The following is a 26,318-nucleotide window of genomic DNA, read 5'->3' on the forward strand; positions in this document are numbered from 1 at the left end:
TTTTGATTGAGATTGCATTGAATCTATAGATCAAATTGGGGAGAACTGACATCTAAATAATGCTGACTCTTCCAGTTCATGAACACAATGAATCTCTCCATTTATTTACATCTTTTTTTTATTTCTTTCATTATGTCTTGTAGTTTCCTACATATAGATTCTGTGTATATTTTGTTAGTTTTTTATCTAGGCACTTTGTGGGGTTGCTATTATAATTTTAAACAAAAAGTTAGGTTACAGTGGTTCATTGCTGATACATAGGAATACAGCTGACTTGTATATTGATCTTGTATATTGTGACCTTGAAAAACTCACTTATTTGTGCCACAGGGTTTGTTTTTGTGGATTCTTTGGGATTTTCTACATAGGCAATAATGCCATCTATTAATAAAGATAGCTTTGAGGATTTTTGCATCTGTGTTCATCAGTGATATTGGCCTGTAATTTTCTTTTTCAGTAGTGTCTTTGGTTTTTGTATCAGGGTGATGGTGGCTTCATAGAATGAGTGTCTTTTTTTTTCTTTGACTCCACGTATAAGTGATATCATATCGTATTTTTCTTTCTCTTTCTGGCTTACTTCCCTTAGAATGACGATCTCTGGTTCCATCCATGTTGCTACAAATGGCATTATTTTATTCTTTTTATGGCTGAGTAGTATTCCATTGTATAACTATACCACAACTTCTTTATCCAATCATCTGTCGATGGACATTTCGGTTGCTTCCATGTCTTGGCTATTGTATACATAGTGCTGCTATGAACACTGGGATGCATGTATCTTTTAAAGGATATACACCCAAAAGTGGGATTGCTGGATCATATGGTAAGTTCAAGAAGAAATAGACCACTTCAACAGAACAATCACTAGAAACGAAATACAATTAGCAATGAAAAACCTCCCTGCAAAAAAAAGCCTAGGACTAGATGGCTTCACTGGGGAATTCTACCAAACATACAATGAAGAACTCATACTGGTCCTTCTCAAACTCTTCCATAAGATTGAAAAGGAGGGAGTACTCCCAAACTCATTCTATGAAGGCACCATCACCCTATATTCAATATCTTATAATAACCTTTAATGAAAAAGAGTATGAAAACGAATATATGTGTGTATATGCATGACTGGGACATTGTGCTGTACACCAAAAATTGACACATTGAAACTGACTGTACTTTAATTAAAAAAAACTTTTTTAAGATAGTTTTATGTCTTCCTTTCTAATCTATATGTCTTTTAGTTCTTATACTTACCACACTACACTAGCTAGGATTTTCCATACAGTGCTGAATAAGAGTAATGAGAGAGTCTTGCTTTGTTCCAAATCTTAGGGGGAAAGTATTCAGTCACTAATCTTTAAGTATGATCTTTGCTGTAGGTTTTTCATAGCTATCTTTTATAGATTGATGAAGTTCCCTCTGTTCTTAATTTGCTGAAAGTTATTTTTGAGGGGGTAGGTAATTAGGTTTATTTGTCTATTTATTTTTAGAGGAGGTACTGGGGGTTGAACCCAGGACCTCATGCATGCTAAGCATGTGCTCTACCACTTGAGCTATACCGTCCCCCCGAAAGTTTTTTTTTTTAATCATGAAGGGATGAATTCTTTCATGTACTTTTTTGTGTGTCTATTTATACTATCATATGATTTTCTTATTTAGTTTGTTAGTATGCTGAATTACACTGATGGTTTTTTGAAAAAAACCATCAATGTTTTTGAGTTTGGTAGTCTTTCAAGTAATTCGTCTAATTCATCTAAGTTGTCAGATATACAACCCTAGAGAGATTTGTGGTATTCCTTTATTATCTTTTTGTGTCTGTAGGATCCATAATGATGTTCCCTTTTTCACCTCTAATATTGATATCTTCTCTCCTTTTCTTGATAAGTCTGGCTAGAATTCTATCAATTATGTTGATCTTATCTAAGAATCAACTTGTAGTTTTATTGACTTTCTCTTTTGTTTTGGTGTTCGCCTCCTTTAAAACATTTCTTTTCTGCTGCTTATTTTGTGTGTAATTTGTTCTTTCTGATTTCTTAAGGTGGAAGTTTGTATTTGAGGCCTTCTTATTTTTCTGACATGAATGTTTTATTGTGAATTTTCTGTAAGCAGAGTTCATTCTGGGATAGTTAACTAACCATTTTATGTAAATAGGCACATGTTTTATTTAAATGTGTATATTTTATATACATATATACATTGTGTATAAGTAGATATAACACACATAGGTATGTGTACATATACATGTGCATTGTGGCTTCTAAGGCTGGGTCTTCTAAGACCCTCAAGATTTTGTGAAATGCTCAGACACCTGGAGTCCAAACCATTGGTCAGATTGTTCCTCATCTTCTTGCCTGGCCCAGCCACCTACACATCTAAAAAGTGCCCATTGGTATCCACAGAGGACTGTGTTCCTCTTCATGTTACTTTTGTCTTCTTTTCTTCCAGGTGTGGCATTCCTGGTGGCCCTCCACCAGAACAAGCAGCTAATTGGAGACAGGGGCCTGCTGCCCTGCAGCACGTACCTGAGGAGTGTGCAGCGGCACTTCCGGGGGCAGGTCAGCTGGGATGCTGTGAGCTACGCCCCAACCATCCTCTGGCTGCTGGACTGGTCTCACATGGACTCCAACCTAGACGCCCTTGCGCTTCTTGGGCTGGGTATCTCCTCTTTCATCCTGGTCTTCGGCTGCGCCAATATGATTCTCATGGCTGCTCTCTGGGTCCTCTACATGTCCTTGGTCAACGTGGGGCAGATCTGGTAAGAGGGAAGGTTGAGGCACGTATAGTCCAGATGTGTGGTCACTCAGGGTCTTGGGATGTCACCCCCAGAGCACACCGAGGCCTCCTGGCAGGAGGAGAGATTGAACAAGCTTTCTTCTTATGTCAGTTCGGAAAATGTCACCATTTTAATTAGGCCATGGTAAATGCTACTGAACATAGTTAACCAAAATCCAGGAGCCTTTCTCTTTAGGAATAATTTCGATTCTGTTGGGAGTTTCATGGCCGCACCTGAGACTGCGTTGCCAGTGTGCTAAGCTGGGAGGCTGTGAACTGGAGGGGGAGTGGCTGGGGGGCTGCTGGGAGCCCTCTGGTGGTGGGGCTTCATTTGGAGGTCTGCTTCTGCTCCTACTCCCACCTCTCCTTCCTTGTTCCAAAGGAACCTTAAAATAATGAGTTGAATTAGATTGATTTTTGCAATGTATTGTGACATGCAAACAGCAGGATTCAGAAAAGTTTACAAAACATCATGTCAATTTGCAAAATAAGCAATTACCAAGGTCACCTCCAGAGCATGGACCTTTGGTCATACTGCCAGCCTGTGTTTGAAGGAACCTTTGCCAAAGGTCAGAGGTCAGGCTGGCCCTTTGGGGAGAACAGGCTCCAGTACCGGCAGATCAGAGGTGGTGTTGGCTCCAGGAGGCCAGACAACCAAAAAAGTCATATGGGACTAAAGACAGGGCATCAGCACAGTATATGGCTTGGGATGGACCCAGATGAAAGTCGAGGGACCGTACGGTGCTCTGCTGCAGTCAGACCAGGAGGGGCGGGCAATGCCACTCTTCTTTCAGGCTGTAGGCCAGCATTCAGGAAAGATCACTTACCAGAGGTCTCTGTAAGGAAAGTTCTGGGGTTGGGGATGGTGTCTCTGTAGACACGTCAGGGTCTGTGTGGACATGGAGGGGGTAGTGTCTGGGTAGACGAGCAGGAAGCAGAGAAGGAGATGTCTGTGTAGATGAGCAGGAGGTTAAGCACCTCTGGGGCTCCTGCTGCAACAATGTTCCCACTGGGGGCCTCTGCCCTTTGGGAGGAAAGCTTCATTTGGTGGCCTGACAGTCTGGGGTGCAGGCTCAGGCCGTGGGGCTGGCAAGGTCCTGGACCACGACAGCGAGTAGGTTTTAACTTAGATGCCTGACTCCCTCAGTGCCACTTGCTGGTTTATTTAGAGTGGTCCCAGGGCTGTGCCTGTGGGCTGGGCGCCATCTGGCATCCCTCCCAGCTCCTGTCATCTGGGCCCTGGTCCCTGAGCAAGTCTGAGTGACACTTGGTGTGCGAGCAGAAGGCACCTCCTCCCAATCCAGTCTGCAGGTAGGAGGGCACGTCAGTCACCCCAGCTGCCCTCCCTGCTTCCTGGGGCCCTGGTGTGGACATGTTACTGTTGCCCAGCAAACAACCTGGTGGTGAGAGCTCTAACTTATGCAAAGACTTTGGGAAACTTCAGTGTGATTGGCCACGTGGCATGAGCTGCATTTATCGGAAGAAACACCCACAGGTGTCAGGTGTCACTTACCAGGTTTCCACAGGGTCGCCGGCAACGTAGTATTGTGTGTCAGCACCATGGGTTCAGTTCATACAGAAACTGCACTGGGTTCCTGAAGGGAGGAGATTTACATTTGATTTATGATATTTTCTTTTCTAAGGCCCAGGTGGGTAGGGTAGAAATAGGGGTTGACACCCATGAGGTGGAGTGTGCCTCATGCCCATCTGGCAGCTGCGAGGCAGGTGAAGCTGCCCTCGCTCCCGTCTGCTCCTGCCCACCTGGGATTCACAGGGCACTGCCACCTCAATGCGTCTGACCTCCACGGCGGCCACACATGGTCACTGCCCCCTCTCCAGTCAGTGGGTGTTTACCAGCACAAGATGACTCTGGGTGGGTTTTTCTTGATGTCTAAGAGGCTACTGTCTCTTGGGACATGTGATTCTAAGTCATGCCAGAGGAGGGAGACTTCTAGGTGCATGTGTCCCGTTTGAACAGCTGGAGTTACCAAGAGTGGGAGTGCAGTGCCCGGTGCAGGGAGGCTGCTTCGGCTCTTTGACGTGTGGTTTGGGGGTGCCGTCCTGCACCTAGCAACCAGTAAAGTCATATCCACTGTCAGTTTTACTTTAAACAGCATTTCCTTATCACATCTAGGATGTACTGGTCAGGGAAGAGTTTTGAAAACCTGTCGTGAGTACACGTGGCCGAAAATAGTCATATTTTTTCACTGGAAAAGATGTTCTGCTCCCCTTCACTTGGGTATATTAAAAAAATGTGATTCAAATTAATTTAAGCTCACTAAAGCAAAATAAAATGAAACTATGTCTTCTCAGAAAGGATGCATGAGATGTTTTAGGTGAAAAATGTAAAAGGAAAAAATAATCTGTCAGTGGAGACCAGTGGATTATTTACCATGTTCCTGATGCCAAATGTCCGTGTTCCTAGCTGAACTGCAGGCCTCTGGTTGTGGCCCAGGTATGGGGCCCCAGATGAGACTGTCAGCATGGTCAGGCCCCTCAGCCTGGAAGGCAAATTCAGGTCCCCCTTGACTCGGGTTCCCCTGACAGATGATAGTTTCTGGGTTGTCATAGTGACACTGGAAACTTACTACGAGAGTGATGACACCTTAAATGAAGTCTGGCTTCCTTTTTGTGATACCCCAGCACGAAAGTTAGACACACTCTGTTCTTTCACATTCCGTTTATTTTATAACTTGAGAGAAAAGGATATCTGTTTGGGATGAGATGCTCAGATAATGGACACCGTTGATGGGCTGTCTTTCAAGTGTTGTCCAACTGGCATTCTGCGGTGGGGACAGGAAGCCCCCTTGGGGCACAGAGGCACCAGGCACATCTCTCCCTGCACCACAGCCCTTGCACTGGGGTCTCGTGGCCTCACGGCGCCTGCCCAGCCTTGCTCGTGTGTGCCGGTGCTTTGCTTAGGGCCCCCTCTCTCCTTTCTCTTAAGTGGGTGCTCTCTCTGCTCCTGCGGACCCAGACCAGTGTCTGTGACATCCTCAGTAGAAGTGGGCTCCTGTATTGCTGCAGAGAGACCAAGGGAGGCCCCATGTCAGTGTCTTGGGCGGAGTCAGACAATTCTCCCCGACAGCCTGCACATTCTGGGACCATGACCGCCCTTCTCTGGCCTTCCCCATGTGGTCCCAATAAGTGTTTGCGAAGCAGGCGGAGCCTGACGAATCTTCACAGAGGTGCTGGTCGAAGACCTTCGTATCGGGGAGAGCGGCTTCTTCAGTTATGCACTCAGTGCTTCACAGGGTGATGACCCAGGTCCTCAGATTCATGAAAGCGAGTGTTTTCAAAGGAGCCAGAAAAGACGGCTTTATTAACTCCTTGTCTGGTGGTGGCAGGAGGTGCAGTGGGAGGGAGGGTGAGATCCCAGTGTTCCCACCTCTAGCAGGAGGAAGGGAACCGAGACGGGGCACGCCGGTGGTCTGCCCCCGCCGGGGTTTCTGCTCTCCCGGGTCCTCTGCCACGCGGGCAGGCATGGGGCCGCCATGGCAGTGAGAGCGCTGCCCTGCTGCTCCCTCAGTCTGCTCCCAGGTCCCATGAGTCTGTGCAGCTTGCTCAGGCCCTGTACCGGCCCTGTGAATACCTGGGCTGTGTCATTGCTGTGCCTTTGTCCCCAGTTCCACAAGTCACTGCATCCACACGTTGCCTGTTTACCCCAGGTGGGACCCCGGGGAGACCTGGGACTCTTTCATGTTTCTCCCCACTTCCCCTGTGTTTCACCAACCTCCATATCCTCTTGATTTTACCTGCAAAATGTTTCCAGAACCTTCTTTTGCTGCCAGCACCTTTGTGGCCCTGAGTCCCTGGTGGCCGTCAGCTCTCCTTCTCACATGCCCCTGTGCTTTGTCAAGGACACATGTGCCAGCATCCTTTGGGTTTCGGACATTCAAGGCGTGGCAGCTAGAAGGTTGTGTTTCCATGTGTGGGCAGGTCTAAGGTGTGAGTTGTGGTTTCTTCATTTACCCCTGCCGCCCACCACCTGCCCTGCCACCTGCAGCCCTCCCCACCCCACCTGCCATCCCCCCAACCTGCTGCCCTCATGTTGAGGACCAGGGTGGGCACAGTCTTGGTTTTCAGGCCCTGTCATCTCTCAAACCAGGGCTACTGTCAGGCTCCTTATAGGAGATGGGAGCAACCCCCACCCCCCAGAGGGGGGCTCCGTTGGGCCCAGGTTCCACAGTCTCATATAGTAGGCCCGGCAGTTCAGAGCTTCTTGATGGATGAGAAAATTCCTTGGACTTCATTGGGGCCTCACTGGCTGGTGGAAGGGAAAAGGAGGAGCAGACCCACTTCTTTCGAGGCATTTTCTTAGGCTGTGACTTTGTTCCGTCTTGGTTGGTCAAGCTCTCTACCCCTGAGGGAAGGAGGCAGCCAGCTGCTAGACGGAGCCTTTCTGGTGCCTGTGGTGTCTTCTCGATGACACTGGACAGTATTCTGGAAGACCGGAAGCATAAGAGCCGCTTAGCTTAGGTGATGGGCCATTCCAAGAGCTTCCTCCTTGAGGAAAGTGTTAGCCACTGTGACCCATCAGTGAGAAGCCCCCCGAGCCCCTGGGCCACGTGCAGGGAGACACAAGTGCAGCAGTGCCAAGCCAGTGCTTGGTGATCACACCCTGCCATCATTCACAATCGAGCGTGGAGGAGCGGGTTTTAGTGGTACCTGAGGTTGGGGTGGGGGTGGCAGTAGTCACAGTCGTCCCCGAGGGTGGGCAACTCTGTGAAATATGTAGTTCCATCTGGTTCTATAGAGGAAACCTTGCTGGCTGGGGGCACAGCTCTGTCAGGCGGGCTGAGGCGGGAGGCAGCTGGGCACTGGGTCAGCAGCCAGGTGCCTCGCTGGGTTCCTCATTTTGGGGTGAGTTGTCTTGTTTTGGCCAGAACCTGACATTGCCAGAGCCCTGGGTGTTGCGCTCGCAGGAGGGATGCTGGGCTAGCCTCACGGTGACGTCTGTGCTCTGTTTGCGGAATTGGAGGCAGCTCTTCTGAGGCACAGGTTCCGTTGCTGCCCAGCTCCATCAATTTCTTTTTAATTTCACAAACTTCATTTTTAGGATAGTTTTAGATTTACTGAATCACTGCAGAAGCAGTGCTGAGTTCTTGTGTACCTGACTCCCGGTCCTGCTACCATCCTCTATGTTAGACGGTGCACTTGTCACACTTAACAAGCCAGTACCGACACAGTTGTTTATTCACATCTGCTTGCTTCTTCCCTCCCTGGGAAGGAATCCTCTGGCGTCATGCCTCCTTGGGCTCCTCTGGACTGGGACAATCTCATCTCAGACTCTTCTGTTTCTGGTGCCTTGATGGTGTTGAGGAAGACCAGACAGGGATTTTGTAGAATGTCCCTCCGGCAGGATTTGTCTGAGGTTTCCTCATTGTTGACAGGGTGATGGTGGGTTTGGGAGGAAAACCAGAGGTGTAGTGCTGTTGTCCACACATGTATCAGGGAGCTGGTTCTGCTGACAGTGACTCTGACCTCTGGCTGGAGTCATGCCTTCAGGTATCTCCACTGTCAAGGTCTTCTTTTTGTCCGAAGTCAACTCTGTGTTCTTGTTTGGAGGACGTCGCATTTGGTGGGCGCGCAGCCCACATACAGGGAGGGGAGTTGGCCCATCCTTGAAGGCAGAGCGTGCACACGGTGACGTAGGTTCTTCCGCACAGGTCTGTCCCGTGTCCCATATTTACTCAGCATTGGTCATATCATTGTGGACTCATGCGTATTTACTCTGGTGCTCTGGGTGCTAGTCCTCTTGCTCTAGGAGTTTAAACATCTTGGAAATCAGTGACCCTGAAAGAGAGACAAGGCCAGAGTTCATTAATTATTATTGCATAAAATTGGAGTGGTCTCAGGAGAACCTGACAGGGCCTGGCACTGTCCTGCTAAAACAACATCAGAAGTCCTCATTGTCCCTTCTGCTCCAGTTTCTCTCGTTAACATCAACTTTTCCAGAAAGTTAGATTTCTGATTCTGTTATCTGTGCTCTGCCTGGCGGTGATCCTAGAGGACCTTTTTGTTGCTCTTAAGGATGGTTGTATAGCTGCCCTTTCCTCTTCCTACCTTCTCGGCCCCCCACAAAGAGGAAAGGATTATCTCCCTAAACTTGGACCAAGGTCGAGGGCTCCAGGGGTCCCTTCCTGCAAAGGAAGCCACCTTGGCACTTCAATCTGGCAGAAGGGACAGAGTATCGATTTCAAAGAGTGCCGAGAGCAGATGCCAGAAGCTGCAGAAACATGGAGGGAACGCTCTGCCTGGCTGCTGCATTCGGACTGTTGAAAATGAAAACCTTATTTGGCTCTGGGCCTGAAACGCAGTGACACGCTCTGCTGCCCCTGCCTGTGGTCCAGTCACTCTTACAGGTGTGAATATGTTTGCTGCATAGAAATAAATCCCTGCTGGAGTCTTACGAGCTCCTGGCAGCAGGAAGGTGCCGTTCCCTCCATTGTTTGGCGATGCCAGGGCCCTGTCCCCTGGGGCAGGGCGGAGCTGAGGCGCGTTGTCGGGTGCAGTTCCCGCACTCGTAGGGAAGCCCCCTCATCCCCACGTCCTCGTCAGGGGAGTGCTCCACCTGCTGCCCAGAGCCACCTCAGCTGGGACACAGGAGGGGGCAGTGGTCGTCAGACACTGAGAAAGGCTTCCCTGCCCTTGCATGTGGCTTGCCAGTGCCGTGGCGGGTCCCACGTCCGGTGAGGGCGGTGTCCTGGCGGCCTTTCCATCTTGTATTGCTGCTGTTTGGCCGTCGGCTCGTGACATTCATACACACATCAGGAATTGTGCGGCTTGTTAGAACACACTTCATTACAAATTCCTATCTCCCTGCCTCCTGAGCAGGCCTTCGGGAAGCTCTGCACCGGACAAGGAAGTGGGAGGATTCTGCAGTTTCACGACTAACCGGTCCCAGCCAGGAGAGAGTAATTTAACAAATATTTATCTGTGATAACTTTTCACAAAATGAGAAGTCACTGGATCCTGGTGTCATTTTCCAATCAGAGGCCTGTGAAAATCAGAGCCTCGTGAAGGAGTCGCTTGTCTAGGACAAGGCAGAGGCGCTACGGACACTTGGCTTATGTGCAGGGCGGCACAGACCCCTTCTTGCTTCTCTGATTTCTGTCCTTCCCATGGACATGAGCTGTCAGTGAGCTGGCCATCTCCGAGAGGGAGTGCCTGTCCTTAACAGACAGGTGGGGGTAAGGCGTTAACACACTGTTTGGGAGCAAAATCTAAGTCTCTCAGAGCAGGGAGAACTTGAGTTTCTTTAAAAAACAAAACAATAGACCATCCCCGCACCCTTTCATTCACACGTACTTCATCAGACAGCTATTTGTTTTTCTTAACGTCATCATTTATGTGCCATAAAATGTAACCATTTAACGTGTGCAAGACCCATCACGGTCTAGTCTGACACATTTCATACCCTCCCAGCCATGTCCCCTTCCAGCCCTGGCCGCCCGTCTGCTTCCATTCTGTTTGGACACACCTGCTCAGATGTTTCATAGTTGTGTGGTCACAGCGCGAGGCCTCGCGTCCGGCTTCTCTCACGGAGCAGACGCTCATGCATGGTGTTGTGAGTGCCGGTGCCTCGCTCCTTTTTATTCCGCATAGTCAGTCACAGGGTCAGTTAAAGATACTGATGGCAATTCTACCCTGGAGTGCGCTGGTGGACGTTGGTGTTAATGTGGGCTGCAGGCCGGAGGCTTCAAATATGAGGAGTGGCTGTTCCAGGGCCAGTGCAGTCCCATCCGGGTCCCCTTCTCTTACGTTGGGGGTTACTTCCATGACTCAGGTCCATAAGCATTCTTGTGCTCAGTACGTCTTCCCACCCCAGGGTGCATCCTGGACCAGTCCCCCAACTCCCCTCAGATCCACAGACATGTCTGATAAGTCCTTCATTTAGAGTTGCTTCTCTTAAAAACTGTGCTTGGGATAATGGGGGGCTCCTTTGAAATTGGAGATTCCAGAGTATGACGTTTTCATGGTGTTTGATGGAAATTATTCACTGCAGGAAAACCAAGTACAGTTGACCTTTGAACACACAGGTTAGAATTATGAGTCCACTTGTTCCCAGGTTTTTTCACTAAATCATACTCACCACTAACAACCCACCGCCAGTTGAATCACAGACAGAGGGTGGACCCTAAGCTTACATTCAACTGGGCAGATCTCCCCTCACTTCACCTCATGCCTCAGTAGTGTCATAAGCTCTCTTGCCTGTCCCCACACTGTCCTGGAGTCACTGGGCTGCTTTGTATTTAATGAGGTAACATGATGCTTAAATTGGAAGTTTTTTGGTAAAACATGCCTAAATTGATACATTTTTCTTTTGTTTTTCAGGTATTCATTTGGTAAGTGACAGTCATTTAGGATATCACATGCCGAGTTTAGCATTAACCTGGGGTATGTATCTTCCTGCATTTCCTGGCTTTTCTTGCTTGGCCCCCCTATTTGCTTTCGGTGCACAGTCTGGTCTGACAGCATGTTTGCACTTGACCTGCCTCCCACCCAGGCCTCCTGTTGGGGTGAGGGCCTCATGCCATAATGGGACCTCAGGTATCAGGTCCTTCCTGCTAACAGTGGTCTCCATTCAGGAGATGGATCCTGTGCGGGAGGTCCCATTGCTTCCTCACAGGTCGTTCCCTTTGGGGAATGGAGCAGCTGGTGACGTGAGCCCCTCAGTGTCCCCTGGACCCACATTCTCCTCCCAGACGGTCCTGCCTCCTCAGTGGACACACTGTGCAGAGGAGGTTTCCCAGGTACAAGCTAGCATTTGGTTTTGGGTGGGTAGACTTTAGGTCCTGGCTGTGCTTTGCGGGAAAGCTACAGGCAGAGCAGTCATGGAGCCATCGAGCACCGGGGCTCCCACTGGGGGCAGCGAGGACGGCCTCCCCTAAGTCGGTCCCGGACAGGCATGCTTAGTGCAGGGCTGGCCCAGGTTCTCGGGGAGCTTGGGGAGCAGAGCAGAACTGCGAGTTCCAGGGCGAAGTTCTTGCGGCCCGTTGGTCTGCGGTGCTGAGATCTGAGCAGGGCGGAAAGGGAGCTGGGTGGCTGTTCCACCTCTGATGCTCGTGCACGGACTCTGCTTCCTGCAGATGCTCCCCTCACTGCAGCAGCCTCACCTCCATCTTCTCTCTTCATTCCTTCCACGTCAGTTGAGCACCAGCCATGCCAGCCATAGTGATAAGCCAGGCAGATGACCTGCTGCTGGTAGAATCGACTGGAGGGTGGAGATAGGACTCCTGTGCTGTCCTACCATTGTTCCTGCCACGGGACAGACAGATCCGCATGTCACTTTTCCTTTAATTCTGCTTCGAGCTCCCTTTTGGTTTTGTGGACCAAGCTCCAGACAGGAGAAGGTTCTGTGGGAATGTGTGTGCCTCCCTGCCAGAGGCCCTGGGGAAGGACAGGCCAGGAAGGCGTGTTAGGGCTGAAGGCTCGCGTGGGGCATCCCGTCCTTTGCAGGGAGGCCCGCCTTCCTCTGGTCTGAGGGTCCGGGAGGAGAGAGCCAGGGAAGGGAACCACAGTTCTGCACACAGACTTGGGCCCAGTCTCATGACCCAGGACTGCATACGCGTGTACAGGGCAGACGTGAGGCCTCCCAGCCAGAGGTGAAGACAGCTGAGGGCCAAGGGCTGCTCAGCACGGGCCCTGCATGGCCTGTGTTTGGGGCTGAACAACTTTTCTGGCTAGACTGTCCAGCCCTGCCCCCTGCCCCGCCGTGCATGCTTACTTCTGGGTAATTATGTGCAACTCAGTAGCTACTGGCTTCTACACACAGTGGTTGACATGACAAAAAACTACTAGACACATACATACGCCCCAAAAATGTACCCACTGCAGAGCAGACACAGCTGAGGGAAAAAAATCAGTGAACCTGAGATATCCAACACAGATGGAAAAAAATGAAAAATACAGAATGAAGAACTTAACATGAAGGTAATGGAACCCAGAGCAGAAGAGAGAAAAGAAGGGCAGGAAAATATTTGAAGAAGTTAAGGCCAAGAATTTTCCAAAATGAATGAAAAGCAAAATGCCACTGACTTAGAATCTCAGAGACCACTAACATACAACGTGTCCTGGACACATTATAGCAAACTGCCAGAGGCAGAGCATGAAGATCTTAATTGCGACCCGAGTTAGGAGGGACATCCAGAGGGACAAAGATGATAATCCCCACTCTTGTTAAGGCTCTGCCTACAGAGGACAGGGACCTGGAGCTTCAGGTCCCAGGAAGGAGGCCCCACTGTCACCCAGCAGAGCCATTGTCCAGCAACAGGCAGACTGGCCCCACAGCCCCCATGCAAAGCGAGTTCTTCAAGAGGATGGAGTCAGAGGGACAGCAGTGGAGTTCGGGTCCACTTGATGGAAGGAAGGTAGAGCAGTGGGATTTAAGATAACGGTAAATAAAAAGTTTTCTGACTTGTAATTGCCTTAGAAAAGCAGGTAACAAAGCAGTAGTTTTAATTTAACATGTAAAGCACAGTGATCAGGGTGTTGTGGGCCGGTGTCGCTTCTCACCTTCCGAATTAAACAATCAAGTGTTGAGCGTTGGCAAAATGGCCGGTCCTTGCACCGGAAGCTGCCTGGATCTCTGTCTCTGTGCTCAGGGTTTGGTGGTTTAAGCAAGAAGCAGTGGGACGACTTGGGAATGTTCTCTTGTCCTGAGTGCAAGTCCAGCCTGCATGGTTGGTCACAGCCTGGCTGTGCGAGCTCCATGTCCAGCTTGTCTGAGGTCAGGCTTCCCTCAGGGAAGCGGCCTTGCCTGGCATTCAGATAAACCCTCTTTGCTTAGTAAAAGTTACTTGATTCTCCTTTCCAGTTGTTGTGATGAACAAAAGTATCAGAGCCTGACTTGTGGGAGCAGCCTCCGGGCTTGGGTCCTGGGTAGTTATAAAGTCCTGTGTTTTGCAGGGGAAAGGGGGAGGGTGGGTACCATTCATTGAGTCTCGAGCTACGAGCCGTGAGGCCATGGCACGAGGGTTCCACAGCCCTGGGATCCCCGTGGAAGTGGCATGTGAGCCTTTGTGGGAGCAGGGGTATCACTGGCAGGAGGCGCAGCCACCAGCTCTGAATTAAACAGGCGGCTCTGTCTGCACTTCCATCGGTGTTGTGGGGTGTCTTTCACAAGTCTTCTCTGCCCCTGTGGTAATGGGCTGTGACTTCAGAGGTCATCCATACCTTTCCCTCATGAGGCCCCTGAGATATGACTGGATCAGTGTGGTGTCTACCCTGCAGCAGCTCGCTGGTCGTTTCCCACTGACCGTCCAGACGCCTGGTCCAGCCTCTCACCCTCACCTGCCGTGCTTCTGTCTGTGCCCTGCTCACTAAGCCTAGAGGAGAGAAGGCAACCGATGCTTCAGGCGTGACCCCTGGGCCGGGCCTGGGGAGCCAGACCTAAGGGGCTTTGGACCTTTGGGGCTTTTCCTCCCTCAGCTGCCTCAGGCCCCCAGCAAGAACTGGGTTTTCTCAGTGAGTCGATCGTCTTGTTTATACTTATTTTTCTACATCCATTTACATTCTGTTCCTTCTTTGATGGGTGTGAGGCCACTGAGATGCAGGAAATACGGGGCCCTGGGGCTTGCTCCCTAGCTCCACAATCTCCCTGCCACGTCCAGGGCTCAGGCACCCCATGGCCACACAGATCTCAGATGGTGTCCACTGCTGTGGAGAAAGATTTCCATTGGCAGCGCTGCTTGGAGGAGTCCCTGCAGTCATTTCTTCTGGGGCCTCCACCAGCCCATCTTTTCTGACCTTCCCTGGGTGCAGTCTGCAGGTGTGACCCCTCATCTGGACATGGGGCACAGTCCCTGCCCAGAGGGTCCACATAGCCACCCCTCCTCCTGGTCACTCCCTCCATTCAGAACCAACACTTCCCAGGAGGTCCGAGCTTCTGTGAACATCCCACATCTCCACCATGGGGTCCCCAGCCACCGTCCACTTGTAGGTGGATGTGATGCTGGTTGAGGAGAGGCCACACGAATGCAGGAAACCGCAGCGTCCTGTGTGACTCGCTTCTCTGCTGTGGCTGCATCTCTGCTGTGTACTTTGAAGGCCCCTGGCTTGGTAACTTTCACTTCAAAGAATGGGTCTAAAACGTCTTTTATTCTGCACCCTATAAGTGTGGCCCATTTTCTGCTCCCCTGCAGGAAGTGTGCTTTTTGATATTTGTGACCCTGGGGCTATGAACTTTTTTTGAACTTTATGCCAGCCTCTTTGCATTTGAAAACAGCGCAGGAACCCGGCAGGTGTGGCTCTGGGGCTTCCGGGAAGGGCTTTCTGGCCTTTTCCGCCAGGATGAGGCTGTTCTTGGCCCATGCCCTTCTGACCAGTGCTCCTGTGGGGCCCCGGGCCAAGCGACAGGGAGTCAACACTCCAGGAAGCAGGCTCCCTCTGCCCGTGTGTGCTGAAGTCAGGGTGAGCAGAGGGTGACTGTGCCCAGAGGCAGGCCCCTCCCAGACCTGGGCAGGCAAGAGTGCCAGAGGGGTAGGCTGCAGGCCAGGGTGCTGTGTTGGCCGACTCTGCGGGACATTGAACGATCCACACTGGCCAAGCTGTGTTGAGGGTCCTTTCCGGCCCCAGGCCTTGGCCATTTCACAGTGTCCTCACACCCAGACAGACAGATATGAGGAAGCCTGTGCTTTCCTGTGGCTTCCCATCTTCTTTCAAGGCTTCCGAGGCCTTGGGAGGGTTTTGTAACTTCTTTGATTTAATTTTATCTTGAGGGACCTCAGTATATGCAGATGGTGCCCCCAGGCAGGTGACCCCCGGGCACCTTCCTCCCTGTCTCTATCTCCCAGCACTGATGCTCCTCTGTCAGGAGCCCAGGAGCCTTGCCTTCCTAAAAGGCACAACGTAAGTGCATTTGATTTATTCCTTAGGAGTTTTCTCTCAAGGGACTTATTTCCCTATTTCTCATCCTTGCAGGGGAGGGAGAGGTGTGGAGGGAATTTTAGGGAAGGATTCTGAAAGGCTCCACCTGGGATATTCCTTTTCAGGGAAGGAGTATTCATGTTTTACTGCAGGCCCATCAGGCTACGAATTGGACATTTTAGGGATCCTTGGTTTCAGTGAGAAGCTCAATGGACAAATTACTGTTTTATCCTGTTATTGTGAAAACGAAGTGTCTGCTGGTCCAGACTGTTCCTTAGGGCTGGGCGAATGTTGGAGTCTCGTCGTGAACCGCAGGGCCAGGGAACAGGCCCACAGCAGAGACATCCAAGGGGTTACCCGGAATATGCTGTGTGAGCTGGGAACACACTGGATCCCTGTAGGAGCCATCCTCGTGGTGGGTACAGGGAGTGAATACAGGGAGTGAATCACCGCGTTTAAACACACCAAGGCTGCAGTGGGAGGTCCATGCCAGGGAGGTGAGACAGGTGAACCGGGGTGGGGAGTGGGACAGGTGGCAGTGTCCTGGACAGGTGGGTGTCTGGCAGGGAGTTGATGTGCAGGTGGCCACAGGTATGCAGGCATGGAGGGCCTGGGCTACGTGTAGGGACCTCAGTGGATGGGCTGAGTCTCAGCTGTGTCACCTGCCGCTGTCCTTTGGTGCCCTGCTCTGCTATTGCCGCCTCACTCCGCCAAACTCCACTTCCAGGCAGGTCGAGGGCCATGTCGGACTGGACACCTGAACCCTACGTTCCCTGTCACAGCAGCACCTCTCGCCAGCCATTGTAAATTAAATGCTCCCTGTGACCCTTACCGCTCTTAAATTCATGCTTTAAAAACAGCTTAATGAGGGGTTTACTGGCCCAATTGGGAGTTTTTATTAAAACCTTTTGGTGCCAGAGTGGAGCCTGCCTGCAGGAAGCGATTAGCCGGCCTCACAACCCTGAGCTGCCTTGGCCGCAGCAGGTCCACCAAACCATTTCCAGACCCTTGTCAGCCCCGGCACCAAGCTTCGCCTGGTTCTCATATCCTCTGCTTTCATTCATGGTTTGTCTGATTCTCCCCCCAGCCCAGTGTCCAGGAAAGCAGTTTCTTGTGATTAAATTATTCCCATAATCAGAGGCAGCCTTGCCAGCCCCATCCTGTGAGCTTGCCAGGCTGCAGACCCACCTGCTCGTCCCTGCACTTGGGTGATTCGATCCCTCCCCAGCCCTCCACCCAACTCCCTGGGACGGTGAGTTCTGCGTGACGGTTCCTCAGGACAGACAGAGAGCCTGAGTTGGGTGACTTTTAGGGCCACCACGTGATACATGGAGAGTGTGAACCACCTCAGCCAGCAGAGGTGGTTATTTCCAATGCGAGAGAAACAGTCACCGTGTTTGCCATGGTCTCACCGTCGGCGGCCCTGGTTGGCCTCAAACCCCCTCGCCCCCCACTACTGCCCCCAGCCTGGGCCTCCTCCTTGGTGCTATGGCCTTCTCTCTCCTCTCTGTCCCCTCTCTTGGGTCACTGGGAGCACCAGTTGCAGGAGTGTGCTGCCCAGCAGTCACTGTTTGTTGCTGGAGGAGGAGGAGCAGCAGGTAAGGGGCTGGGGGAGACTGAAGGTAGTCCCACCTTAACCGCCTCCCTGTCTGTACCTACTTTACTTAGGTGCCTGCTCAAATCTGCGCACAAGCAGATGCATTAGACTGGGGTCAGTGTTTCCCAGATGGGCCTTTCTTCTCTTGGTAATAGCTGATGAAAATTACTTGGTGGAACCTGGGAAAAAAATGTATTTAAGACCATTTTTTCTTATTCGTATGGTTAACACTTGGCTTGTTCTAATTTGTTCTATCACATCTAGTTACCCATTTCTGCTTCTAAAAACATGTTCACCTCTTTAATATGCAGAATTTTAGATACTGAAGAAGCATCTTGTTGCTGTAACTCATACTTCCAGTCCTGAACCCATTCAGGTGGGTTTTGTCTGAAATGCTTCTAATTTATCTTTTATTTTTATTAAGGTGAGTAGACGTTTGATGAGTGTTTCCTTTTTAGTTCATAGTATAATCAATATTAGTATCGCAGTTGACTATGGAGTTTCTTGGTGCTGGCTCTCTGGTGTTGAGGGCAGTCTCATCACCACCTGTTCTCTGGAGACTTGCTGCTGGTCCCACAGACTAGGCTCTGTGTGCCGCCCGCCGGCCCTCCCCCTCCAACCCCCTCCTCTCGGCGCCCCCAGACTCTCCTGCATGATGCGTGTTTGTCTCCTCCCTTCTCCGGTGTCACGGCAGTCATGTGGGTCCTTTCAAAGAGCTGGTTTTATTTATCAGATTTTTTTTTAAGTGTGTTCCGGCTCATTAATTCTTACTTTTTACAGGTTGCTTCCTCCTTCTAGGAGGAAGGGGTTTATTATTTTCTAAGATCTCGAGCTGATTGTTTAACTCATTAATCTTCCATTCTTCTTATCTACAAACAAAAGCATGGGGACAGGTGGTCACTCCCCTCTGACTGTGTCCCTGGCCCTGTCCGCTAAGACCTCAGTGTCCCCTGACAGTGGCAGGTAGTATTATAACCCTCATATGCTGGTGCCTCTTTGGCCAAGTGCTGTTTAGAGACAAGCATCAAAAATCCCAAACACTTAAGGTTTTATAGGTTACTTTTTGTTGGGCAGTTTCTGATTTTATTACACTACACCTAGATAATATGGCCTGAAGATTGTTCTTTTAAGTATTTTTTTGAAAAATTAGACATGTGAATGGATTATAAATTCCAGTTGTATTATACAGCTTATAACAGAAACAGCTTACCTTTGTTTACCTCTGCTCTCCCCGTCCTATTCTCAGAGTGACTCCTTCGTGTCCTCCAGCACTTCTGAATTTACCTCACACTTCTGAGTTATATGTTTACACAAGTCGTTCTTAATGCATCACCTTTAGACGTTATCCATGTACTTCCTGTCATTACTCTCCCACATTTCTAACACTCTTCCCCTTACCATCTCAGTTGAACTATGTCACAAATACAATTTTTATGAAATTAGTATTTAGTCTTTACATTATTATAACTACATAAATATTATTGACTGCTGAGCCAATAATGAAGTATAATAATTTTTTCCTAGTAACTCTTTGTTTTTTCTGGAGTTGATAGTTGCCTCTCCTTTTTTGTTTTGCTTTGTTTTTCATCTCTGATCATGTTTCAGCAATTTGTTCCAAGTTCACCAGCACAACTGCTTGACTTCTCCCAATACTATTTTTTACTGAATCAGACACATCAGATAATCTATCAGTTCCTTCTCCCCTTTCATGGAGCTTTCTGTTTTGGCCAGGAGCACATGGTTTTGAGGCCTTGGATTTGGAGATGGTGGGCAGGTTAACCCTCTGCCAGATTAGGTTTCGTTTGTCTCCCCATCTGAAGGATCCTTGTGGTTCGCAGGGCAGGTGCCTCGTTGTGATGGAGGTGAGGCCAGAGACCCAGCCACATCTCCACTGCGTTTCTCCCTGTTGTGGTCTGGAGCAGTATTCTCAGGGAGGATTATTTTTAAACCCTTTTATTGATCATGTTTATATAAAACAGCTAAAAGCAGCTGGTAACATGGGTCTTTCTCTCTACTTCTTCAGCTTTAACATTTGCCTGTCTGAGGCAAGGCGGACAGGCTTCCCTGCCAGGTAACCACCTGTGTGTCCTGAATTGCAGTGAGTGCTGAGGAGCCAGAGAAGGGCTCTTGGTCTCACCGGACACCATCTCAGCCACTGGCTGGCCTGGAACCTCCAGAGTCTGGTGTGTGTCCCTGGAGCTTCCTGGCTCCAATGCCCCATTGTTGGCACGGGGGGAACAGCGTCGGCAAGCCTGACCTTTGCCAGCGCAGTAACAGGGAGCAGCATTGTTAGGTTAGCTCTGGAGCAGCAGCTGTGTGCCAGTTTCTTTTGTAAATGCTTTGATATTTTAAAACAGAAATTTTAAACGAGGAAGCCATGCTTTGTTGCTGTTACAATAGCAGCTCTTGTCTGTGTGGATTCGTTGAATGGAGACAGACACCGATGCAGTTTTAGTATCATTAATGGTTCCCAAGTGCGTATAACAAATCCCTTCTTAATGGCTATGTCATCCTCCTACCAAAAATGTTCTACCTCTTTTAAAGTAGGTTCCCCTGTATTTATCACCAGTGTGTTGACTGGTCTCAGATTGATGTCCCTTTCACGAGGTTTTCCATTTGGTTTCAGCCTCAGTAACTGTCTTCTGGGCATTTAGAAGATGGACCTCCAACAGGATTCAGGGGTCAATTTTGCGTGACGTCCGTTGACACTTATTGGCCTCAGACGGGCTGTTCCTGCTGTGGGATGTGCCCCGGGGAGCCGTGTGCTCCCCCAGTCTCCTTCCCCTGCAGGCAGGCTTCCCCCAGCCCCAGTCCCAGTCCTGTTCTTCTCCAGCTTGTCACCTCTGCCCTGGATCTTCCGAATGTGCTGTGTGCCCCTCCCCCACAGTCTGTCAGCCCCACGAGGGCCGGGCTTTGCCCCGTTCACACTGTCCCTGCAGATAATAGGACAGAGAAGCTTAATTACAGCTCGGCTGGCCCACGGGGAGCCTGTGTTTGAAATCGAGGACTCTAGGTCCTCTGAGCTGTCATGAGAAGGCAGACGGTCATCACTCTGGAGAGAAGCCTCACACCTATTCCAGGCCACCCTCAGCTTGGGAGGCCATGCTGGTAGTGGGTGCACACAGCATCAAGAAACCTGATGCCGTGTTTTCTTTGATTTTCAGTGCACATATCTCCAAACCCAGAAATGCTGGTGCAGTTGCGCGTGTGCTCCCGTGTTTCTGGGCGATCGTGTGCACTGACGCTCTAGTAGCTTTCCTTGGGCATCAGCCCCCGGGCTGGGAATGGCACCCTGAGCCAACACAGGAGTTGCTAAGCAGAACGTTCACAGTTAGTTCCTGAACCCAAGTGAAGGCAGCACAGAGTGGAAGGCAGCCACAGAGCAAGGGCCGCAGGGCCGTCTGGGGTCTGCTCTCCTCGGCCTGAGCCCAGGGGGCTACTAGAGGGGCAGTGGCCTCAGCCAGGTCATCCGAGACAGAGCCCCGTGTCCCAGATTCTTTAGGCAGCTCATCCTGATGAAATGAGTCAACAACACCTTAAAAAGATCTCAACGTTGGTTTGGAGTTACAGAGATGGTTCAGAGTCACCAGGGCACCTCGTCCAGCCCCTTAGTCAACATCTTACCACAGCACCAGTCACTACAGCTGGACTAAGATGCTGTTGGATTCTGCCAGTGCCCCTTCCAGTCCAGGGTCCCTGCTCTGCATTAGCCGATATGGCTCCTTCGTCCCCTCTGGTCTCTGGACTTGCCTGGGTTTTCATGACCTTGATAGTTTTGAGCAGGTCTGGTCATATATTTGGTAGGACGTTCCTCCAGTTGGGCTTATCTGGTGTTTTCTCATGACTGGATGGGTTGGGGGTTGGGGATTGGGGACAGGTGCCACTGGGGCAGATGAGTTGGTAGGGACCTCCCTGGAGGACGAGACGTCAGCATGGTTGTGCATGTGCGGGCTGGTCACCATCTCCCCGGCAGGGCTGCTACAGCAGGGCCAGGCCCAGACCGAGGGCTACTTGTGCTGGGAGGAAAAGAGGTGTTTCAGAGGGTCAGCCACTGGCAACTAGTTCCATATACGTGTGTCTCTTCTCTGTGGGTCCTTGTACAATATGATTTGGTGACCACAGTGCCGTTCAGTATATGAAGAAACACTTGTGATATTTTAACATTGGTTTTAAGCAACATGCACTGTATTCCATTTTGCTTCTTTAAAAATCTGTCAAATCTGTTTTGAAATCTGAGACCAAGGTATTAACCAGGTTTATCTCTGGGTGAGCAGACAATTTTATTCTTCTTTCTAGTTCTGATCTATCTTCACTGAACACTTCCGCTTTCAGTTAAGGGTCAATATGTTAGTTTTAACAAAATGAAATAAAAATGAACATATATGAGCAGGACTCAGACATGAGGAGCCGGTGTTCATGGCAGGCTTCTGAGAACCCTGGGCAGTTGGGTGGGGGGGTCTTGAGGCCAAGGGACTTGCTGGCCAGGTGCTCAGGTGGGAGGAGTGCCTCTGCCCGTGGAAAGGCGCTTCCTTCTCTGGGAGGGGTCTCAGTGAGCTGTAGGTGGAGGCAGAATGCAGGCAGGGTTCAGGCCCCATCTGGGTTGGGGGCTGTGGGGACCCAGTGTGCTGGGACTTGGGAGGGTGGAGGTCTGTGGTGGGTGGCAGGGTATTGAGCCACAGAGGAGGGGCCAGTTTCTGCCCAGTCTTAAAGTTGACTTGCTCTCTGCACTGCTGCCTGGCAGGAGGCACTGGCCAGGGTTCCTGGACCCACAGATGGTCCTGGAGACAATGCTTCTTGGAGGGCGCATCCACACCGTAGAGCAGACAGGGAGGGGTCATGATGGCCTCATGGTCTGAGCTTCGCTGATGTGCTGCTGCGGGCGGTGGGCCAAACAGGAGAGCGGCGGAGGGGTGCGACAGAAAGCTGCTCAAGACTTTCCCTTTTCTGTGCCCAGTGCTCGGCAGGTCTACAGACATGGGGAGGGGGTGTCACCGGGATCCAGCCAGGTGCTTGGCACTTCCTCAGGGCCTGGTGAGTTCAGTGTCCTTCTACCCGTTTCATTTGTGCTGTGTCTTGGGTTTTGTATTTTTTGATGGCAAGAAATGTCCTTTCATCTGAGGAAGAGCTATTTGATCTGCCTCAAGAAAGGCAGCAGGGCTTGGAGGATGAAAGCAGTGACACAGGAAACAAGACCTGATTCTGGTCATGCCAGCGGACTTCTCCAGGCCTCGTACTCCTCTGGACTCTCGGTGGCCCGGCCCCTTCTTCCTACGATTCAAGTCTGCGTGTGTGGTTTTGTTGAGAGGCTCACAAGAAGGTCTTGTCACATCGGTGTGTCTCAGGTTCTAATTTGGTGAGAAGCGCTGGCTGTTGCAGGATGGAGGGGGTGGTCTCACCCTAGTTCATTTGCATGTGACAGCAGGACAAGTGTCAGCCTTGCAGCATAAACACTAGGACACCATTTTCAGTGTTGAAATTCTGGCCCCTGCCCCCCGACCATTTGGTTCAGGACCCGGGTTCAGGACAATTGATACCACTGGACGTTTGGGTGGGTGCACCCTCTTTTTTATGTGAACATTGAACTGGAGCAGAACATTCTCTTTGAGGATGTGGCCATCTGCACCTGGATCCTGGGTCCTGCTTTTCTTCCCTCCTGCCCTACAGAACTACCACGCTCTGGGTCAACTGCACTGCATCAGGCGTGTGGAGCCAGGGTCTCTGCCCACATCCCGCTTTACCTCAGGCTATGGTTGGAGGACCTCTGGGTCCAAACAGTCAGAGAAGCGTCTCAGCCCTATTTCAGCTTCCAGTTCTGAGCCTCCTTGGGAAACCAGTCACTCGGAAAAACACATCTCCTGTCTTGTCCTGGAAAAGAGTTGTAATTGTTTTTAGAGTTATGCCTGAGTGGTTTGATCAGACTCAACCACTGCAGGCGGGTCACCCCAGCTGCCAGGATGATGACTTACAGCTGTTCTGATGGCTTCTCCTGTAGAACTCATGCTCATTCTTTTGAGTTTTTTTTTTTAATTTATCTTCTGTGTCCCTCCAAAATGGTTAATGATTTTCTCCAGAAAGCTTTTAAATACGTATTTTGAAGACTTTTCCCCACATACACTGTAAGTTTGGCTTCTAGAACAAATGGCAGCGTAAAGAGCAGCGTTTCACAATTTGCTTACGTTTTGTGAGAGCGCCAGCGGGCAGTTTGAAACGTCCAGGCAGAAGATGAGGGAATCCCTTGCTTGTTTTTCTTTAACTTTTGATTATGAAAAATTTCAAGCAAATGTGAAAGCAAAGAGAGTGACCTTATGTGCCCAGTGAGCCATCTAAGACGCCACCATCCTCAGGCACACACTGGCCTTCCATTCACCGACTCCCCTTCCGCTCCTCTACTGAAGTAAACCCCGTACATTGTGTCACTTCGTTTAGAAATTCTTCATTGAACACCTCTAAAGGGTGGGGCCTTTAAGAGCAATGTAACTACAGTACCATCATGGTGCCTAAAAACTTAGGACCAGTTCTATCAGGTATTTAGTCAGCGTTCCAATGTTGCCGGTTGTCTCAAACAAATGCCCTGTCTATAGTCAATCTGTCCAGATGAGGATTCGACACATTTCATTGATGAGCTCTGACACGAGCGTGTTGCAGTCAGGGAGCGCCAGGCTCGTGCTGCACGGGGCTAACTCCCTCCCCGGGCCCCCCACCGCCCAGGAGCTGGTTGGAGAGCACCAGACCACGTCAGAGACTTTCTTGTTGCAGCCAGTCACGGGGCACAGCCTGCCTTTCCCCTCTGTGGTGGTAAGATTGCTGAGGGAAGGCCTTCCCAGCCTGCTCCATCCTTAGAAAGTCCCCACCAGCCACACCGCTGGGCCCCGGTAGCCTTGGTCGTTGCCTGAACTCACCCACTAGGGCCTGCAGGGTGCTGGTGTTCCAACTCTGTTGTTCTGCTTGCATTTGTTGTCTTGGATTTTTTTTTTTAATCAAAGTAATGTTTCCTCATCAACTCTTCAGTTGCTCTAAATGCAGTTTCTCTAGGGCAGTCAGAATAAACCCATCACCCTTTCCTTTACTTAATTTTCAGAAGGACTTGGTCCCAAGCATCCCAGAGGACTCCATTTAATGTCACTTCCAATCACTCTGTTAACGCCTTAAATTCAGTAGCTGAGCTCATTTTCTGTAGATTCTCTTGTGGGTTTTTTTCCTATTGTTTTTTAATTTCTATGTAGACAGTCATATTTTTTTTTCTCACTTCAAACCTTAAACTTTTATTTCTTTTTCTCATTATTGCAGTAGCTAGGACCTCCACTACAGTGTTGAATAGGACTTTTAAAATCATTTATGAAAAATTTCAAGCGTACAGAGAAAGTTTAAAGAATTATATAGTAAAAAAAAACCTATCTCTGGACCCACCTAGATTCTACAGTTTATATTTTACTAGTTTGTTATTTAGCTAATTTATTTAACTCTCTACCCGTCAGTCCATCATATATTTTGATGGATTTCAAAGTAAATGCCAGATATCAGTGCCTCTGCCCCTAAAAAGATTCAGTGTGCAGGCTGTTAACAAGAGCTCAGTGTATGTTCAGGTATTTGCCTTGACAAAGAATTCACCCACAATGAAATGTGCAGATCATAAGTAGATGTTGTTAGTTTTGACAGATGCATGTGCCTGGGTAATCCAAACCCTCATCAATGCACAGAGAATTACCATCACCTCAGGAAGTCCCCTTGTGCTCTCTCCCAACTAGTCACCACTCCCATTTAGGTAATGGGAAAAGGTAAGACTGAATCTGTTCTATTCTAAGGTTGAGTCTGGGTAAGAACTCACAGGACTTTTGGTCCCCACCTGATGCTCCCTGTGAGGAGGGAAGGTTTGCTTCGTGCCAAGCTCCTCCAATAACTTCCCAGAGGGCCTGCTCAGTTGATCCCACTCCGCAGGACCCTTGTGTCCTGTCCTTTCCACATGAGATCCTTGGTTTCAGTGGCTGGTGGGGAAGGACAGAGTTAATGGTGTGAATGGCAGCTAGAGTATTCTGGAAAATGAAATGAAAATGCCTGGAATGAAAGCAGATCTTACTTAATGTTAGACAAGTTTCTCCTGCTTTCTCATCCATAGGCCACAAGGTTTTTTATAATGATGGGTAATATTTTTTCCATTCATTGTTGTTAGTATAAGGACTTAGGTCAAAGTCTTACCTCTTTGATTTATGTCCAAAAGAAAATGGTCTGTTTTTATTGAGTGCCTTTTCAGCATGTTCTATGACAGATAGCATTCTGCCTTTGCCTTGCTTAGACAAACAGCCTGATAGAGGCTGCTAATAGAGATTAGTGATTCTTCCCTTCACACCTGTACTGGGATCGCCAGAATGTTCTTGGATTACGCTCAACTTCCTCCTCATGCAGGCAGTTTAGGTCTCTTGTTGTCTAAAAAGCTTCTGGATTCCTGGCTCCCATCTCGGAGCAGACAGCCCATCAGGATCAAGACTGCGTTTGGTTCACTGACTTCTCACTTCCATTGTTTCTGACGAGGAGTCGGCTGCTATTCCTCATGTCAGCTCTCTGAATGTAATGTCTTTTCTGGCACTGCTTTGGAGGTCCTGCCTTTGGTTTACAGCAGTTTGACTATGATGTGCCTACACGTGGCATTTTGGAAGAATATTATCCTGCTTATGATTCCCTAAGGTTTTTGAATTTGTAATTTATGTCTTTTATCAAATTTGGATAATTTTTGCCAGTATTTTTTACAAAGTTTTTTTATGCCCCATTTCTTTCTCCTCTCCTCACATTCCAATTACACATATGTTTGAACTTTTGATGTTATTCCACCAGTTCCTGGAAGTCTGTTCTTTTGTTATTCAATTTTTAAGTCTCTTTTCTTTAGCTTGAATAACTTTGAACTCTCTTCGTGTTTACCACCTTTTTATTCTCTGTTCTCCAATCTGCTATTAAGCTCATCAAGTAGAATTTAAATTTCAAATATTTTTCACTTCCGGAATTTTTTTTAAATTTTATTTTATTGAATTATAGTTTCACTTCTAGAATTTGTTTTTTTTTTTGTATAGTTCTGTTTCTCTTCCAAGTTCTC

The 26,318-nt window shown here is 49.4% G+C and overlaps 1 protein-coding gene across 4 annotated transcripts in view; it reads left to right on the top strand.

The window, feature by feature from the left end:
• The window catches only part of LMF1 (lipase maturation factor 1), a 91,236-nt gene that overhangs the window by 8,170 nt on the left and 56,748 nt on the right, over window positions 1–26,318 (top strand). For 3 of the 4 annotated variants that reach the window (XR_012500397.1, XM_074346632.1, XM_074346630.1), the window contains exons 2-3: window positions 2,443–2,752; window positions 11,107–11,117. Coding sequence is in view for 3 of the 4 variants with exons in the window: in XM_074346632.1 (XP_074202733.1) it covers window positions 2,443–2,752; window positions 11,107–11,117 (321 nt within the window). In the remaining variant the exon portion in view is untranslated. Of the gene's footprint in view, window positions 1–2,442; window positions 2,753–11,106; window positions 11,170–26,318 lie in introns of those variants that run through there. The other variant, XM_074346633.1, reaches the window with a different exon arrangement.

Source organism: Camelus bactrianus, chromosome 18 (genome assembly GCF_048773025.1).
Source record: "Camelus bactrianus isolate YW-2024 breed Bactrian camel chromosome 18, ASM4877302v1, whole genome shotgun sequence".
NCBI classification, from domain to species: domain Eukaryota; kingdom Metazoa; phylum Chordata; class Mammalia; order Artiodactyla; family Camelidae; genus Camelus; species Camelus bactrianus.